Raw genomic sequence first — 21549 nt, 5'->3', positions numbered from 1 at the left:
GAACTGGGATTTTGAAAACGACTATCGTTGGGACTGAGTAACACCGGACATATTCGTCTCTTTGATCTATAGTGCATTTAAACAAGCTTCCTCTTCGAGTATGCACAGCATAATCACGTTGATGCACCGGTCCCTGTTAGATCACTGAAGTTAAGCCACGATGAGTCTAGTCAATACTAAACTAGGTGCTCATTTGGGAATTCCATGTGGAGCATGTGTCTCTACTTATCTCGGCATTGTTTCCCGTCGTTCTGGACCCCTCTTTGCCACTGAACTGTTGTAGCATTCAGGGAAGAAACTTTGTGGCAAATTGTTACACATGCAGGTTAGTTTTGAAAAAAAAAAACTATGTAAATAGAAATCTAGTTTCATGCAAGGCAGACGGGAAGAAAGTTATTTTTTCTCCCAATGGTTATAGTGGAGCAAATTCTTTCTCTCGATGTTTTACAAGTAATTCACAGAAATTCACTCGAGCTATTTCCACATGAAAACTCTCATGCAAATTCTAACCTAATCATTTATAGCGATATCATTTCTAATTTTCAGGAATATAATATAATTTGTAAATTTTCAAAACTTGGAAATAACTAAAAATACACTCGTTCCCAGAAAGGCTAAAATTAATTTCCCGAAACAAAATTAGTTTGCACCACTTTTCTGCCCCCGTTGCTAAGATTGAAAACAAGATAGCTTGTCCAGCCTCCCTATTAAATTTTTGATCAAAATCTGTTAGATGATTATGATTCTGGAAAAGTAAAGATTTAAGCTGAAGTGCTCTTAAGAAGAAATTGGAATTCATGGAATCTTAGTTTATCTGTGTCTCATGATTTTCGATCAAGTTTGATGCAAATCTTTTGGTCGGATGAAAACCGATTAAAAAATTTTCCACATGTCTAAATAAACTATATAGAAAATTTCAAGTCTATAGATAAAACATTCGCTGAGTATATAGGTTGAGAACTGTCCTGACACCCACATTCTTACTTTTATAGATATAAAGATAGATATACACATACTCAACTTCATAGAGAAAGGCTTAGAATGACGAATCATAAAAATAACAGGCAAATGTTTGTTTTTTTTGTTTTTGTTTTTTTTTGTTTTTTTGCTTTTCAGCAAGATTTCTCTAATAAAGAGATTTGTGTTTTACTAATATGCGTTTGACAAATAATGATTTAATAACATTTTCGTTTTGTGTCTTTGTAGGAAATATCAAATTATCAAATGAAGATGTTTCAAGTGACAGAGAAAACTCCCCGGCTGCTCATCTCATGGGAAATATAGAGAAAGACATGCAAGATACAGGTTGGACTTTATTTTCAAATTTATTTTTATTTTATTTTTATTTTTACTTCATTTTATTTGGACTTTATTTTTATTTTATTTTTATTTTTATTTTATTTGGACTTCATTTTTATTTTTATTTTTATTTTTATTTTTACTTTATTTTATTTTATTTTTATTTTTATTTTTTTACTTTATTTGTACTTTATTTTTATTTTTATTTTTTTACTTTATTGTATTTTATTTTTATTTTGACTTTATTTTTATTATATTTTTTATCTTATTTATTTATTTTATTTTTATTTTTTGGCACTCGGGTTTCATTTTTCTACTCAACACTCGTTTTCTCTTGAATCCGTCATCATTTTCGAAATAGTTCAGTTTTATTCGGGTGAGTCTGATTATATTGTTAAACTTTCACTTACAGATGGATGTATAAACTGTTATACACCCGTGTTGTTGTCGTCGTTGTGAATCCAATTTGGTTTTGTTTTGTGATAAACTAAATTAAATGCAGATGTTTACATAAGAATTTTATTTAAGAAGACACAGAAAAAAATCAGACACAATTTATATACGCGAGATCATGAGAGAGATAGAGAAAGAAAGAGAGACAGTAAGAGAGAGAGACAGTAAAACCAGCAGATATAGTAATAATTCGTTTTGCTACACGGTGGCTAAGTAGATAACGGCATAGGCTGGAAATCTGTGTATCCTAAGTTCGAATCCAGTTCGTTCCACAGAAACAATTTCATCAAACATTTGTGCCTAACATCCTGGAAATGATGTAAATAAATACAACCTGCCACACTGTGCACGCTGCCCCCTAGCAATTCATGTCAACAGCTAGACACGTATTTTTTATGTCAAAAGGAACAAAAAGCTTCGCTCGAAGTCCACTTGGTTTTGCGACTCCACTTGGCATCACCTCTTGTTAAACAAACGGCGCTTGCAATGAGTTAATAATAACGAGGATCCAAAGATTTGTCCATACCTTTTATTTTTCCACAAGTATAACAGAGAGCGTATGCACGTATGTTAGCAGTAACAGCAGCCGTATTCAAATAACCGGGCTGACTGCGCAACGGGTAGCGGAGATAAAAAGGACACATGTTCAGAGAGAGAGGGGGGAGAGGAGCAGCAGCAGTATTCGAAAGAGATTCGAGAGAGGGAGGCACGATAGAGCGACAGGGAAATACATTTTATAGGAAGGAGTTTCGAAAAGGTATTCGAGACCCGAGAAAGCCGAAAAGCACATGTTCGAAACATGCCTCAAATCACCTTCGCATATCGAGCATAAATAAAAGGCTTTTCTTAAAACAGAAAGTGAGTCGATTTCTTTCCTTGTCTTTGTTCCTTTGCGATTGTCTGCATACAACGTGTGAGCCTGTGGGTCCCATTTGTTAACATAACGACGACCATGTTACACGATAGACATGGTTCACAGACCCTTACAACCGGTCCTATTAGCGCGATATTGCAAAAGAGGAGGCCATCTGAAGACTTGACTTGTGAGATTCAAGGTGATGGAGCCATCAGTTGCGATAGATGTAAGAGATAAGTAGTGGCGCTGCAATTTGACATTGAGCCAGCTCAAACATACTCGGACGAATGTCGTCAGAAGACAAAAGGAATCCTGATTTGCCACCAGTTGATTGTTCTAAACAACTTCATCTATTATTTTAAAGGAGCTTTTATGGCAAAACGTTGCACGTGTACTCTAAGTTTTACAAAACAATTTCTGTTTCCTGGGTACTCTCGATCCAATTAACATGTAAATCAACCTTTCTATCACTAGTTTCTTATACAATTTTTTATGAAATTATTTTTTTAAGTTGTGCATGGCACAAATAATTGACATTTATCATTTTTGAAATTCTAATCTGCTCTAAAAGTAAAAATACAATGACAACGACGGTATTGACGTGTGTACATGTGTTATTTATACAAAAAAGCATAAATAAAAGATATGTCGAGGAGAGGAATACATAAGCTATTTAATGTATATGGACAGAGTCTCTCATCAAAATCCATTAAAAAATTAATTCCCCCTCCAGAAGACATCAAGAAGATATGGACAAAATATTTACACAAACGTGTAAACCAAGTTACTGATGTTGATATAAGTTTGTTGCTCTGCTTTAAATGAAAGTGAGCACTTGTGTCTATAATAACTATAATAGCATAGCTTTATTTGGTTGCAGGAAAACAGGTCGAGTCAGAAAGTTGTGAAGAGTGTACAGGAATTGGCTAAAAATGTCCCCTAAAATTCGCTTGTCGATTTAAAATCGAGTTGGTTTTATAACATTTTGGTGCATACAAACATCTTTAACTGTGATGTCTATTAAGCTATTTCACCTGCTACCTTTACGTGTGTTATTCATTTTGCAAACGAGTGTATTTCGTTGCGTGCGTGTATCGGTGTTTTTACATGTATCTCTGCGTCAATCTGTCGGATATAAATCTTTCCTGCAAGGTGATGGGTGTCTGCGTCAGTCAGTCGGATGCTATTCTTCTGGCCAATTGTTAGCTTCGGTGTCCAGGAGACAGATAAAACGATCGACTGATAAAATTAAAATAGACAACATACACTAATTGTTAATGCATTCGTGGAGTATCAGTATATGAGTATTATGAGAGTTATAAAATGTGAACTATTATAGAGAATGGCTTCCCGTGACTTAAAAAGTATGATAAATAAATTATTCTAAATTAAGACTGCTTTCATGAACGAAAGTGAAGATCAATATCCGGAATATATAATTTTTTTTTTCTGAATCGAAAATCGATTCGTCATCACCTGCAGTTTCTAGTCTGCACAGATCACAATGAACAGTTCAGCACTGTGTGTTTTTTGCTGCATATTATAAGTTGGTTTTGAGATTTCGAAGGAAATTAGTGCGAAGTTTTCTTTTCAAAATGCGTATATAAACAAGTATACATTCGTGTCGTTGTCAAGAACCCTGCTCCCATTCGTCGACTAATAAACTCAACCAGTTATAATGGTTACAATAAAACACGTTCATTACAACGAGGAAAGCAGCCTCGGTAAATCTCAGAGAGGCAGGTTATTTTTGTACGTGTAAGAGAGAAACAGGGAGACAGATAGACGGTTAGCTTATCCAACTACATCTAGTTATATCGCGCATGTCTGGTTATGGTTCAGAATGACATATCGGAATCGTCTTTCCTGGTTATGATAGTGGCAATAAATAAACAGCAAACTCTACCTGGAAGTCACGAAGTTTGTCGACTTCCGTTTTTTTTCAGTAACCGCTGATGTCACTATTATATTTTTTATTTCATAATTTCATAATTGTAAATTTCATAATTTAATAACTTCATAATTTCATAATTTCATTATTTCATAATTTAATTATTTCATAATTCCATAATTGCATTATTTCATAATTTCATTATTGCAGTATTTCATGATCTCATTATTTCATTATATCATTATTTCATCATTTCAAATTTTATAATTTCATAATTTATTATTTCATAATTTCATTATTTCATAATTGCATAATTTATTATTCATAATTTTATTATTTCATAATTTTATTATTTATTAATTCGAAATTTAATAATTTTATTATTTCATAATTTCATAATTTTATAATTTCATTATTTCATTAATCCATAATGTCAGAATTGCATAATTTCATTATTTCATAATTTTATTATTTCATTACTCTATAATTTCATAATTTCATTATTACATTATTTTATAATTTCATTATTTCATGATTTTATCATTTCATAATTTCATAATTATATAATTTCATTATTTTATCATTTTATTATTATATTATTTCATAATTTTGAAATTTCATAATTTTGAAATTTCATAATTTTATTATTTCATTATTGCATGATTTATTATTTTATTATTTCATAACTTGATTATTTCAAAATTTTATTATTTCATAATTTATTATATCATTATTTCATTTTATTATTTCATTATTTTATAATTTTATTTTTTCAGAATTTCCTTATTTCATAATTTCATAATTTCATTATTTCATAATTTCATTATTTCATAATTTTGAATTTTAATTCTTTTATGTGAAAGACATGCATTTACAATGCGTAAGTATATACATACAATTATTTTTATGTATATATTTTTTCTACTTCAGTTTAATTTCCCATAAATCTAGAGACAGCTTTCTGGGAGAGACACTTGAATTCTTTATGGTATATATAGATATCCAAGTGTTTAATCAAGAATCCACTCTACCACTTAAATGTTGTTACTAAAACCGTGACGAACACTAATTCTCTCCCCTAATTGAGCTCTTCACTATACTATAGATTATCTTTCTTGTGGTATTTTCTTGGTCCTTCTGGATTACAGGATAAAACTTCATCTGGTTTAGTGTAGTTTCTGACTTCGTACTGTTACATAATATGACATCACTAGAAGAATGTGTACTTGCATGTGTGTATGGTCATTACGATGGGGCCTTGGTCTGTGAATACTATGCTATTTTGAATATTTGGTCAGGGGGCACTTATAGGGTAAAAGATCCTCTTGTTAGCTTATTCTGGACAACTACTGTATAGAGAAGCCGAAGAGACTCGAGTATTAAGTATTCAATTGATACGCGTACAGTTCAATTGCCCACCTAACTCGATTCTCAGTCAATCAAATTTCACTGTTAATGCCTTACTGTCATCAAATCATGAGCCGAGAAGAAACATTACTTTTCACAGCACGATTTTACATCTTAAAGTCACTCATCAATTGACCTTACCAGCAGGTATATATGTACATGCGTGTATTGTTGCAAATTTCCCTAGGGCTTATTATAGTTATATAAATTATTTCCAGCATTATCTCGTACTACACAAACTCTTGTTTTATCTGCGAAGTTAAGTAACGTTAATCTGTTCAGAACAAGATTGGTGAAATTTTAGAAATGCCAGTGAGGAAGACTTTGTAAGAAAGAACAACACAAATGCCAGACGCTTTATGTGGAGGGAGGGCAAAACCTCTTTGCACAAAAGTAAACCTGCTAAATTGAAAAAAAAATCATCTTCCCTGAATAAGACATCCATATAACTAGGACTGTTTGTGATTTTAATATCTCCTAGAAACCTCCCCCTTTGAAGGAAGGCATCTCAACCAACCCAGCATAAATGCCGCATGAGGTATAAGGCGGAGATATTTGTCATAAACGCCGATATCGTTTTGTTCTTTCTTACAAAGTCTTCCTCACAGAAGAGATGTTGTTTTATATGTCTTTATATTCTCTGTTATTATTTTTATGCATAATACTCGACTGAGCTCCAGTTTCCAGTTCATGCCCTCCTGCAAAAGATTTACAACAAAAACTCGTCTAACTACAAACAGTGTCAACAATTTCGTTTATTATGTATCCGTGCATAAAACTAAGCGCAAATTCCATGAATAAAGTATATTTCCTAAACAACAAACCTAGCGGCATTCTAGACTGCGGTGCTGCCTTCCAGCTGACTATAACATGGTCTTTTTGAGCTCCAATGCAAACAGGTTGTTATTCATCCGCCCCGTCAAACAGGTTGTTATTCATCCGTCCCCTTAAATTATCGAATTTTACGCACATCCCATCATTATGGCGTTGTCTCATTGACCTTTTGACATTCATTTACCCTTTACTTGAGTGGCCATCAGGCCTTGATAACAGGTGACTCCCTTGCAAAAATACATGAATACAAATCAAAGTTTTTTTTAAAATAATTTTGATATCGTTTCCTGTGAGTTAATTGCAAATAAAAAAGCAACTCTATCCTGATCCAAAATAACTATAGGAAAATGATTGATCCAAAAATAAAAATATGAAAAAATACCAGAATGTATTTTTTTGTATAAAAAGCCATGTCTAAATACTTCAAAATGCTTAGGCCGTCTTAAAGAGAGCGCAATTAGAGGGATTAAAAAATGAAGAATTAAAATTGGTGATACTGAATTTAGCATTTTATCCAAGATCTAAAAGATGTTATTTTTTGTTTCTAAAAATAATAAATAAAAAAAAACTTTTAAACTTTGATGATATCTAAAATAATGCCAAAACTAAAAAAAAAAAGATAAATGCAGAAAAAAATGATTTTAAATAACATAACTTATTGATTTTTTTATAAAAACTGACATTTTTTAAAGAGTTTAGAATTTTGAAGTACTCATTAATCAAGTTAAGGTCATGTTCCCGAATATCTTAAGAGAATTAGAAAAAAAAAATAAAGTTTTTCTTTAACAGATGACCGGAATTTCAATCTATTGAAATAGAATTCAAATATTCTCTATTTTCTGCTTTATTTATATATTTATTTATAAATTTATTTTTACATTTTCGGTGGTGGCGGTAGTTAAAGTCGAAAAAGTAGTCCAATATTAAATTCGTAAAGTGTATCTATTCGAAAAACATTAAACACCGACATATGATTGTTAATCAAAATAAAACGTAAAATGTACGAGGTACCTTCAATAAGTTTCGTATATGCATTGTTATCTGTAGCACACACATGAAACTATTTCCCTTCGAAGTAAACTCCTCCAGCTGCAATGTACCGCTCGAATAACGTCTGTAAGGCCTAATGGATGTCCTCTTGTGTGAGCGTGTCAATGACGCTCGTCACAGCCTCTTTCTATCTCCTCAATTGTCTCATAACGACAACCACTAAGGTAGGGTAAGGAAATGTCTTGATGCCTATCTTGGTCAAATCGTCTGATCTTTTCTGAGCATCTCTGGGACAAACTTCGCGCAAATCATCTGCATCTTCATTTCCTTGCGAATATTTGCGTGTACAGTTCCCACACTGACATACAATACACTTATTGTCTATATAGACACATGACGGTCCTTATCCATGAAATTCTTTATTTGGCCAATCAGCTCTGGTGTTCTGACTTTCTTACTCCTGCTACACCTATTATCATACCTCACAGACTCCCTACCTTCCTTGAATTTCTCATTCCACTCACAAACTGATGCTCGTTTCATGCAAGATGGTCCAAAAGTAGTCTGGAGTATTCCATACGTTTCTGTGGACCTTTCCCCAGTTTAAAACAGAATTGTTTGCATATAATTCTTCTAAAGTGTCCTCACATTGCAATTTTTAAATTCACCAGTTGTGGTCTCAGATTTAAGTATGGTGTCTTCAAATGCTAGCTATAAATGTTTATTTGAACTTAAAATCATAAAAATTGGTCAGTCATCTCATACGATTAGACACTCAATTTTCAAGAGTTTACGATAGTTTGTAATTCTTTTACAAAAAAGTTTGGAACCTTATTGAAGGCATCTCTTACGTGAACATAAAATATAGTTTTATTAAAAGATAATTACATACGGAACAAGGAGGTGGAAAATGATGACGAAAATAAAAATATTGATGTATCCATTAATATATATAAGTCAAAGATACCTACGCACACACATGCGGTTATAAAAATAGATATATTAACACTTACAAACGTAAATATGAATTCGTATGAGAGGAAAAAATATCGGCAATACAAAATGTATACAGGTTCATATAGATTTAATATATAATTCAATAAAGAAGATATATCAAGAGGTCATTAAATCTCTGTATGCCAGGACACTTCCAAGCCCACTGCTTCTCATCAGAAAAGGTGATAGGCTTCTAGGGAAACAAACAAAATGTAGAACCTAGCAATAAGCGCATAAGGGACGCATAAAGTGTATACAACAGAGAGGTTATGAGTGAAATCCAGGGAGTTACAAGGGTAATGGTGGGATTGTATTTAAGTGGGACAGGGCTTATTATACATTAGAGATTAGAGATATGGGATAGGATTAATGAGTTTGTCATGATATGCTATGAGATATAATTAGGGTCTATGAGTGTGAAATATGATGAGATATACAATTAAATAAAGGATAAAATAAGAAACCATAGGATTGGAAGATGAAGTTAATAAATAATGATAAAATAGAATTATAAGATAAAGGAATATAGAATAATTTTGATTAAGATGGCATTTAGTAACAAACAAATTAAAATAAGAATTACAAAACGGGCATATATATATATATATATAATATAAAGCTGAACGTCTGTCTGCGTGTGCGTGTGTGTTTGTTTGTGTGTGTGTGTGTGTGTGTGTGTGTGTGTGTGTGTGTGTGTGTGTGTGTGTGTGTGTGTGTGTTTGGTCACGAATAGGCTCCTATATGGTTGACTATTAAAAAAAAAACTGATTACATATAATGATAGAAGATGTATTGAGGATCAGGAATGGGTATGTTTGATCTGACAGAACGGTGGTTCATAAAAATTGTGGGGTCCTCGTTCGCACCTGGCCCCCAAAGTATGGAAATAAAAAAAAATGAAAGAAAAACGTTTACAGGGGTTTTTGATATAGATGTACAGAAGAATACTTTGATAAGTATGTTTCAACTTAAATAAGGATGGTATAATAAAATTGTGGGGTCTGCGTTCGGCCTGTACTCCATGGAAATATGGCACAAACTTCAAAAAAGACTTTTCATATCTATTTGCGTAAGTATGCTTTGATAATTATTTTTCAGTTTGAAGAAATATGGTATAAGAAAATTATTGGGTGTTCGTTCGCGCCTGACCTCAATAGAATGTGAATATGTCATAAAGTTTAACAAGGTTTTTTAAAAGGGGTGAGGGTCCACAATAACACCTTAACTTTAATCTTAATTAACGTTAGCTTTTATTTATTTTTTGAGTTGAATCATATTGTGCCGAATAAATTCACCTCATAAATTCACGTTCTTGTTAAAGTGAAAGCCAAAAAAAAGTCGGAACTTTAGAAAATTCTCGACACAAATTTTGCATAACTGTTTTTTCCTTCTCCACTTGCACGTGGCACTCTCTCAAAAATAGATAAATAGATAAATAATAAAAAATAAGAACGTTACTTGTTATCGTGTCAATGGAAGGAAAAAATCCTGCTCACGTGATTACGTGTCTTGTTAAATCATTTACATTACCATTTTTATTTTTATTATATATCTGTTTAAGTTTCTTTGTCATTGTACTAGAAGGAATTCAGTTGATTACAACCCTTTCTGTGTGTTCTTTACATTACAATAGTACAACCCTGAATCCGACGGCGCAATACTACACCGTTCAATATTGTAAAACTGAAACGAAGATGTTCTGCTTGAAAAGGGGCGCCATTTTCTTCTTGCTCATATTTATATCGATTCCTTGCTTTAAAAAACTAAAGTGTTTACTTTTTTAATATCCCATTTTGCTGTTTCGGATTATTTTACTAAAGTAAGTAAAACTTCATTTTTTTTGCAAAACTGTTTTTGTTTCTTTGTTTTTCGATATTTCGTCGATATTTTTTAGTAAGAGTGTTTAGCAGAAAAGCCAACAAACGACTACCCGATACAAGAAAGAAATGTTACCATAGCCAATAAAAGTTAAGTTCATGTTTTTTTTTAAATAGTTTTTAATGCTCTTTACTTGAGATAATTTCAGCGAACTGAAAATAAAACGAAATTTGAGGCGATAACTACTTAAATGAATTTTTATATAAACTACACATGCCATAATCGAATATTCCTCAAGCATAAAATAACGGAAAACATTAAAATATGTTTATAAATATCCCTTACGTTGACGGAACTCTCTTAAATTGTTAACACAGAATGCTCAGGGTTCCCCTCCTTCAAATTGAAAACGGGGCTCTCCATTTCAAAGTCGCTGCATTTTTATTTTTTCAAGCCGGTTCGTGAATTAAAAAAATAATTTTGTTTTTTTTTACAAACTACTTAAAAATGCAAACCAATGAACTCTTCTACCATGAAAGTAGCTTTTATTGAATATGGTAACATTTATTTCTTGTATATTCATATATATATATATATATATATATATATATATATATATATATATATATATATATATACCGTTTTCTATTTGTAAGGAAACATCATTTTGTTGGTCACTTTTGGCTACGAATGGAAACAAAGTTGATATAAAAAATATATTTTCCCGAAAATTATCTTTACTTTCATCATATTTTGCTTAGGGTAAGATTTTTTAGTATCAAAACCTATCTCTTTACAACCCCCTCCTTTTCATAACCTATCATACTTTCATCAATCACAGTCCATTTTCTGTAGGCTGTTTTTGAACCCAGTCAACGACGGGTACTTATGCTAGTATATATATATATATATATATATATATATATATATATATATATATATATATATAACAATTAAAAGTTGTTTAAGTATTTAAATGTCATAGAGTAACGGAAGTTAATGAAAAGGATATAAAAATTCACATCCAAATTGCGTCATAAAATCCGAAGTGAATGTCTTTGATAGCAGTGTGGTAAAATGATCCAAACTTTATTTTGAGTAAACAACATCCTTTTCATTAACTTCTCTTACTCTATGACATTTAAATACTTAAACAACTTTTAATTGTGATTCTCCATGTCTCACTGACTTTAGCAAATAAGGTCTAAACCATTATTATTATTTGCTAATATTTTCTCCTCTGAAGAGATGGTAGACATCGAAATCCTGTAGGATAAGGATATTTCAAATGTATATATATATATATATATATATATATATATATATATGTCTGTGTGTGTGTGTGCGTGCGTGTATACGACTCACTATGTCTGTGCGTCTGTCCGCCTGTCTCATTTTTCAAATTGCATCTCCTCCGAGACGCAAGGTCGCAAAGTGGCGTGTGGCGGGTCAACAAATAATTGCAGTTTTTTATGGACCGTTGTTTTGTATATAAAATAGCTGCTAAGTGGTCAACATTTTAGTAAATTGGAACTTGGGAGGTGTATGGTATCTTACAGTGCTCTCGTCTGTATTTGCAAATATATTTGTATACATGAAAATTGGTTTATTTTTTTAACTATTTCATAGCTTATTAGCGATAGATTAAACGGTAACGACTAGGGCTGAACGGTTAAATGTTACGATTTCGATTCTTACTGGTGGAACCTAAGTAATTTATATGTTTTTTAACTCACTAATATATATATATATATATATATATATATATATTGGGTACAATATAATAATTAATTGAGAATTGACTCTATAATAATAACTATTAAGCGTATTTTACAACCGAACAACACCGGTCTCCCTGCTAGTATATATATATATATATATATATATATATATATATATATATATAAATTGATGCATGGAAAGGTTACCAATACTTACGTTCACACACATGCACACACGCATATATATATATATATATATATATATATATATATATATATATATATATATATGTATATATATATATATGACAATGTATATATTCCGCTCGGATAACTTTGAAAGTGATGTTCTAGTTCGTTGAACAGTGCCTGGTAGTCACAGCATAGCATCAAAAAGAATACAGACATCCCCATGACTCTGGTTTCTAACAGCTGCAACATATCCGGTCGGCTTCACAGCTCAACCCCGCTATTTTGAGCCGCTAGTGGCGCCGCGCTGTGTTTGCCAACTAATAGTCGTTCATTGTGCTGGAACATTGCTGGACGCCAACAACCGTTCAACACGCATTGCGTCTTTGTAACGGATCAAATAATGCGAATACATGTTACTGATCTTGTCTTTAGTTTATAGATTTTAGTTTTGATCCTATATAAAAAATAATCTTGTTTATATTATTCAATACTCACATACAAACAAACACACACACACACGCACATACACACACACACGCACATATATATATATATATATATATATATATATATATATATATATATATATATATATATATATATGAGCAAAAAGTTAATAATATATGTTAAAAAACACTTTGAAATGAGTTAAAAACATATTTAATCTGGAAAAGAAACACTAGATAAATGGATAGTCCTGAATCCGCGGAGTTTCGAAGAAATACTTTCCTTCTCATCAGAGGGTAGGAATTAGCAAAATGCAGGATAGGATTTTGCATGCAGAAGTATTTAATGAAACAACAAGTAAGTCAAAGATCTTACTTGAAAACAAAAAAGTTAAGCAGAGGGAATATAGTGAAGAAAAAGGTGATTACACATGAATGGATAGTCTGGTAGAAAATAAAACATCCAGTGACGGTAAAATCCAAATGTAAATCATCAAGAAAGTTAAAAGAATTTCCATTTGTACAAGTAAAATCCAAGGAAATCCCATATTTAGAAGAAGATGGTCCATAATAATCCAAAGGCAGAAATCCATGGAATAATTCACAAAAATGTGTACAAGGAATAAAGAAAAGATTCCAATAATATTAATAAAAGAAAAATAAGATATGCTTTTCACTCTACTTCCGAGACATAAATATAAGGTAGAGGTGTGGTTGAGGATTGTGCAACTCTTGCCACAAAAATTTCACGCGCAGGCACCTTTTACCGTGGGTACCCATAGTCTGTCAAGACTGAAGGAAGCCACTATATATATATGTATAGTGGCTTCCTTCAGTCTTGACAGACTATGGATACCCACTGTAAAGGTGCCTGCGCGTGAAGTTTTTGTGGCAAGAGTTGCACAATCCTCAACCACACCTCTACTGAGTCGACATTGTTGAATACCAGTGGCAAGTTGAGGTTCAGGACGACTGGAAACCATTCCAAGATAAGCGGAAGCACATACATTGCCTAGAATTCCGAAATAGTCACCCATCTGGTACTAGGCAGGCTCAACGTTGCTTAACTTCAGCGATCTGACGTGAACCGATTGTCGACGTGGTTATGCCGTACATGTGCGTGTCACGTTCATACGGTGGTAACTTCCCCAGCTTTAAATGCTACAGTTTCGGTTTCGATTCTTACTGATAGCATTCAAATACTTTTTTTCTTACTTTTGAAATCATCACTCTTTCATAGTATATACTAAATCTGGACAAATTAAAATATATTAAGCCATATTTTGCGCCCGGACAAAGCCGGGTACATTCCCTTGTTAGTAATCTAATATATAAACGGCTATATGTCTGTCTGTCTATCTGTCGCGCTATATATATATATATATATATATATTTTACACAGTGATCACCACTTATCAAGGCCCGGAAGCCACTCAGGGATAAGGGTTATTGCAAGTACATTACGTTAGTGTGGAAGTGTTTAATTAAGGAGGCGGTTCATTAGGAATTTGTTAACATTGGACTTGAAGACATCCAAGTTGTAGTCCGGAGGGAAGCAGGCAGACGGAACAGAGTTCCACGGGCGTGCACTTCTAAGAAAGAAGCTTTGTTCATGGAATCCGCGTTTTGATTTAGGCACAGATATAGAGTGGGGGAAATTTTTCACAGTGGATTCAGCTAGACGGGTGTTTTTCGTGAAAGATTGGCGAGGGGGGATCAGAGATTGGAGTTCAGACGAGCACCTGCCATGGAAATAACGATAAAACAAGGATAGGCTCGCAACGTCTCTTCTGTGGGAGAGAGGTTGCAGGGTAGAGAAAAGGGCATCCCCCATTAAGCCACGAAGTCTATTTTGTACTCTGTCAAGGCAGGATAGGCTGTTTTTTAGCAGCTCCTGCCCAGATATGGCAACAGTATTCCATCCTTGGACGTACTTGGCTTTTATATAGATAGAGAATTGCATCAGTAGTGAGATATCTTCTGGAGCGGTAGAAGGATCCCACCATCTTTCCAGCGACCTTGGCAACTAACTTGATGTACGTGTTCCATTTAAGATCAGGAGTAAAGGCCAAACCCAGAAGCTTGTCAAAACACGGGGCCTCACCCAGACGAGAGCCATACATCACAATTGATGCCAGATGGGGATCAGAGCGTTGATGATGTAAGGATAGGAGTTTGGTTTTGGATGCATTAAAGGTAACCAGCCACATCTTCCCCCACTGAACCACGCGCTCGAGATCAGAGGAGAGAGAATCAGAGAGAACTTTGTCATTTACAGCCTTTGATGTGTTGCCGTAGATGGTCGTGTCATCAGCATAGATGTCAACGAATGATTTAAGTATGTGTTTAGGGAGGTCATTGATGTAGATCAGGAAGAGAGTTGGGCCGAGGATTGACCCCTGAGGGACTCCAGCATTTATATTGCAGGCCTCCGATTTTTGTCCATCTACCACTACTCTTATGAGCCTATCGGAGAGAAATGATTTAATGATTGAGAAAACATTTCCAGTTATACCGTTGCTTGAAATCTTTTGAAGTAGACCCTTATGCCATACCTTGTGGAAGGCCTTTGATATGTCAAGAGCAATTGCCCTAGAAAGGAAGCCTTTGTCAAGAGATTCACTAATCCTGTGAGATATAACCGTCAGCACATCTGCGGTAGATCTTGCAGAGCGGAAACCATATTGTGTGTCACTAAGAAGGTTATTCCTGCTGAGGTGGTTGACTATTTCTCTATTTAATATGGATTCCAGCAACTTACTCATAACACACAGGAGACGTATAGGTCTGTACTGAGAGGGAGATGACTTATCACCTGAATTCTTAAATACAGGGCAAACTGATGAGGTTTTCCAGGGAGTCGGAAAGCACTTCTCCTTAAGGCAGCGCTTAAATAGTTTCGTAAGTATGGGAGCAAGTTCTGTTTGAAGCTTTTTTAACACTATAAATGGGATGTCATCAGGGCCAGTTGCTTTACTGGAATCTAGGTTCTTTATTAGCTTGGCGACCTCATGCACGGATATTTGTATGTTACCTAGCTTGTTCTGTGTTATAGGAGGAAATATGGGGAGTTGATGGCCTTCGTCGTATAGGGTAGAATTAGCTGCAAAGTTCTTTGCAAATAGTTTGGCCTTGTCTGACGCTGACGAGATGACCTCTGGTCCATTGATAATGGTTGGGATAGAACGCACACTTCTGTTCAGGATCCTATTTGTTATTTGCCAAAACTGGTGGGATCCAAGCCGCTGATCAGCTACCTTGGATTTAACAGACTGGGCATATAGCTCTCTTGCATTTTTTATTACTCTTTTACAGTGGTTGTTGGCAGATCTGAAAGCAGCTTTAGACTCAGTGCATCTATTACGTTGGTAGCTATGGAAAAAGTGATTTCTGTGCGCAATAGCAACCATGGCTGGCTGTTAGGTTTTTGTTGGAATTTTTTAGATGGTATGAATTGGTCTATGCCTACAATTAACCATTCGGTCAGATCTGATACTATAGAGGACACTTCCTTTTTAAACATGGAGTGCAGAGGTAAATCAGATATGAATGTACGGAAGCTATCCCAGTCAGCCATAGAGTATGGGTATACAGTACGGTGGAGGGGTACGTCTGGGGGCTTCTTACATTTCGTTTTTATCTTAACTGATACGACGAAGTGGTCGGAGGATCCTAGAGGAGAATGAACGGAACATGAACATAGCTCAGTGGAAGTTGAGAGAAAAAGGTCTAAGAGGCTTGCATATTGACCGGGTGTATCGGGCCCACGGGTGGGTTCGCGAACAATCTGAGTGAGGTCATAAGCAATGGCAAAATCATGACAAAACCTCCCCTCATCATCTGTCTTATTTGAATGGGTCAGCCATTCCACGTTATGGACGTTGAAGTCACCACAGATGTGGATGTTAGCCGAGGGATGTGAAGACAGTATGTGGTCTATTTTCTCAGATATGCTCTTAAAGATAGTAACCCCGCTGTTGTGGGGCCTATAGAGGGCAAATATAAATGCAGTGGTGTTAGCAAGTGCAACCCTGAAGCACATATAGGGTAAATTAGGATCTTCTCTAGAGATACCCCTGCCATACGGGAAGCCATCCTTAATGTAGGCACATATTCCATGCCCATGGCGATCTTGGGGGTCAGATTTAGCTGTTAAATTAGAGTATCCGTTAATTATGAACTCATCTAGGGAAGTAGTCGGCCCTTTTCCATATTCAGAAATAATATGTCCGGTTTCGTCTCCTGTAATTGGGTTTCAACCTCTGGAAGGTTGGAACGTAGACCCCTGATGTTGGAGAAGGAGACCTGGTAGTAGGGGTCTACGTTGGAAGATGGGGTTCTAGGTTTAATCGAGTTTTTATTCTGGAGATATTTCATGTTGAGGTTTTGGGATTTGTGGAATAGGTCGGCATACTTGGTTAGAGCAGTACAGAGAGGGAAAGTAAGAGAGAAAAAAACAGGAAATTTTTTTTGTAGCACACGAAAAGGTTAAGCCGTAACAATTACCCACTAGTATGGCATCGAGAGGCCCCACCAGATACTACTGCATGGTCCAGATCCACTCACTAAATGGCAATACAGCAGTCCCAGTACTTTGCGCCTGCTGATAGGACAGCCTCCTTAGTGGTTAATCCAAGGTTCGGGTCCCTGACTATCAGGCGGATAACGTCAGCCCAGAAAAACGTTTACCTCCAGCACCCTTACTAGTGACATGGCCACAAGGACAGACAGAGACAGAAACATTTTTCGACAACTCAGACTACTGGTCACCAAGTACTACCGACCTTTGTATATATATATATATATATATATATATATATATATATATATATATATATATATATATATATATATATATATATATTATAAATGTTTATTTTTTAAATATTCTTAATTTCAATGAATACCGTTTTCGTTTAACGGGTGGAGACTGTTATGATAAAAACTGAATCACCGTTACTTTCGAGTAAAACTCAATGCATCTACTATCAATTTCTTGGCCTTTTGGTCAAGATCAAAGTGTAGTAGCTGTTCTTCAGATGCTGCACTTCATTTTCTTGTTCTCTTTCGGTGGAGGAGAAATCCTTCACGACTGAGACAATTTTTATTTTTGTACCTTTTCTCCACGTTAAAAAACGACCCTGGTGTCTAACTCTGTCCCGTGGGGAGGCATAGTAAATGGGTACTTTATAGGTGCAGAGCATATATAGTACAAAACTTTGTTGAAATTCAAAGACGTATATATATATATATATATATATATATATATATATATATATATATATATATATATGCCCACGCCAATATAAGATAAAACCTTAACCGTGCCAACCTAAACTCCTCTGACAAAATAGACTACGATTCGAACTAAAAAATATCAAGCAAGTCCTCATCAATAAAGGATTTCCATCTACACAGTCAACCAGCAAATAAAATCAATGCTTCAGAACATAAAAACACTACCACAAATAGTAATACCCATCAACATGAACATCTCAATGCAAGTAACCAAGATTTAAACTGAAAGAAAAAAATCATAAAAATATTATTCATAGATAAGTTTGTAACATAACGCAGATGTGCGTATGTAAATGCATGCGAAATGACGTCACCGGTAGAGAAAAATAACGACTTTCAAAAGGAGATCACGTTAGAGACGGGGAGAACGTTCGTTATTACGTGGGAGATATGAATGACGCTCGAAAAAACGCTCACGTGATGATGCGTCTTAGCAGTAACGAGAGAATAAAAAAACAAAAAATGAGTTGAAGTTCCTTTTTATCCTTTGGCTGCGTTGTGACTGAAAACTACAACGTGTCGGTTTCCGTACAACGTTACATGTTGTGTTTCTTCTAATTGTAAGTTTGTACCTATTCATTAAAATTCTACAAAGTATTTGTCTCCAGTTTATTTGGATATTATAAGAAATATTAAAATTATAATAACAATTATAGGTTTACATGCTTTTGTATTTTGCATAGTTTAATTTGTTATCTATTAGATAAGAAAGCTATTATTTATGGCTGAAAAATAAAACAATATGGGATAGCGAGGCGATAAAAAAAAATGCCGTTTAGACTTTATAATCTCTGTCCTATTTAAGAATTTTTGATAAGGTGCGGAAACGTATATGCAATTTAATTGGTCCCACCTTTTTTTTTTGTCTTTTTTTGCAACCGCTATCTTACGTACGTGATGTTGCTAGTCTCAGTCATTTCTATAAAACTACTAGCAGGCCGCACGGCGTTGCCCGGTCGTAAAATACTCAGAAATATTATATATTAATTCATACAGAAACTAAGACATGTGCATGCGGGTATTATGTTTTTTTTTCTTCTAAATAGGTAACTTCTTGTAAGTAAAGAAAAAAATGCTCGGGCTAAAATCGAAACCAAAACCTAAAGACAGTGGGTCGAGTTCGAAAACCATTAGGCAGGCTTGATGCGATCTCTAAAAAATTTTTAAAACCTACTTATTTTTAGCATAATTAATCTCTCATGTGAACCATTCACGCATGCGCATTCGTGGAACAGTTAGCAAACATAAAAATCCAACGACTCCTACGTACCAATTTTTCAATTTTGTTCCCTTAGCAGTCCGTTTTTCCGGATGAAAATAGATTACAAAGTTTTCCACATGTCTGAATATTCTATATACCTAATTTTAAGTCTGTAAATACAAAATATTTTGAGTACATAGGTTGAGAAGTCTCCTCACACGTATTTTCACTTTTGTGGGTATATAGATTATAGCATATGTTATTCTAAGTTATCTCATCTATTTCCTGCTCCCTTTGTTCGAGTTAGTTTGACTTGTTGGTCTCGTGATCTCCATCAATTTGCTGTTTTGATACCCCATTGCAATACCTTTTGCTTTACCACTAGCTTATTGCAAAGAATTGCAAGCTTTTGGAATGCCTTTCTTGCTGATTGTTTTTTCTCTTCCTTGGTCTTTTTACACACAGACACACAGACATAAGGTCATGTGCATATGTATATATTAAAAAGTGTGAATATGTAAAGTAATGCCTTTCTGTATAATAGTCTTCCTTAACTACCATTGAGAAAAGACAGACAGACATTTTTACTTACATATATATATATATATATATATATATATATATATATATATATATATATATATATATATAGATCGGATGCAATATATAGTAATGATTTAAAAAGTATTTAAAAAAGACTCATGCGCCACCGCCGAGAATCGAAACCAAAACGTTCAGCTCACGATTTATTTTGCCCCGCCGTCAATGACTGGGCTAGGAAAATACGTTTACTGCAAGGCTAAAAATTAAAACATGAACCAATAGCTACTACGTTATGCATTTGTAATGCCGGCGTTTGACATTCACCTGGCAAATTTTATTTTATTTTTTTTATATTCATAATTTTGCACAGATTTTTCCGGGCTAACCCCCAAATATAAAGTTTTGGATTCAAATACGTTATATATGAAGTTTCATGTCCGTAGACCAAAAGTTCTAGGGGGGGGGTAGACAAAATTTGTTAAACAAAAATATATACGTATACATAAATATATATGGAAACAATTTTGTATTTACTATATAAACTTTTTACGCAAATATTATGCAAGTATAAATTATGTAGAATATCTGCATGAATATAATTGCACATAATAGTTAACTAAAGATGATTATCCCATTAGAAAACCGAAGCCACTAATAGAGAATTAATTAAAATGAATGTTTAAAAGAATATGCAAATTAGCTAGATCTTTTGCTAGTGAATGCAATTCCACAACCCATATATATAAGAAAATTGTATTTTCTTTACAAATAAATAAAAAAAAGATGTTTTGTTAATATGAATATCAATACACACAAAAGAAAAACAAATTTATAGGAGTATAGATATATGATACTAGAGATATAAAGATACTGATTAGTTTTAGTTATGCCAGCAAGAACTTTTAAGGGATACGTCATAGTTTATAAATTTTCCGGTACTTGTGCAGAATACGGCCCGTGATATCTTTTTAGATAAGATTTTCAATTTTTACAGTATGGTTTGCTTATAAAATTGTAAGGTGAATGTACAAAACAGTCACATCCCGCTCATTCACAAATGTTAAGAATGGGGCTCTAAATAATGATGTTGGTATTTTAGTACGGTCCGTATTTTGCATGAGTACTAATTTTCGAGTTGTATCAAAGTAAAACAAATACTGGAAATGGTTGTGACCCAACGGGGCACTGGAAGTCTAATTATTGATATGGATTTTTTAAAATTAAACAGGAACTGTATGGAGAAATGTTCCCTGAGATTCTTAATTGTGTGGCTTCAGGTGATATTCGGTCCTGGATATGACCTTAAACTATATCCAATGGTGAGGCCCCAGCTTGCGAGATTTGGGGAGTGTGGAGCCACCTTTTAATTGCCATTGCTCCCAGGTCCACTCTAACCGGAGTGGTAGTACCTGTTAGGGTCCCAACTATGGGTTAAATAGAAACCGGCTTAAATATATATATATATATATATATATATATATATATATATATATATATATATATATATATATATATATATATATTAAAAAAATTGTTCTTCAAAATCACTGGATTCGGCATTAAATAACCTGAAAAGAGTTGATATGCCGTAAAAAAAAAAAAAA

General features: G+C 34.0%; 1 protein-coding gene across 1 annotated transcript in view; it reads left to right on the top strand.

Annotated features, from left to right (window-relative positions):
* LOC145294048 (uncharacterized) overlaps positions 1–21549 on the top strand; it is a 732984-nt gene that overhangs the window by 673938 nt on the left and 37497 nt on the right. The window contains exon 3 of the mRNA XM_080141036.1: positions 1207–1305. Coding sequence (XP_079997162.1) covers positions 1207–1305 — 99 coding nt within the window. The remainder of the gene's footprint in view (positions 1–1206; positions 1306–21549) is intronic.

Source organism: Euprymna scolopes, chromosome 15 (genome assembly GCF_053919585.1).
Source record: "Euprymna scolopes isolate OS-2025 chromosome 15, ASM5391958v1, whole genome shotgun sequence".
In the NCBI taxonomy this organism is placed as follows: Eukaryota; Metazoa; Mollusca; class Cephalopoda; order Sepiida; family Sepiolidae; genus Euprymna; species Euprymna scolopes.
Note: the sequence above shows the minus strand (reverse complement) of the source record. Positions and strands in the feature narration are given on the sequence as shown.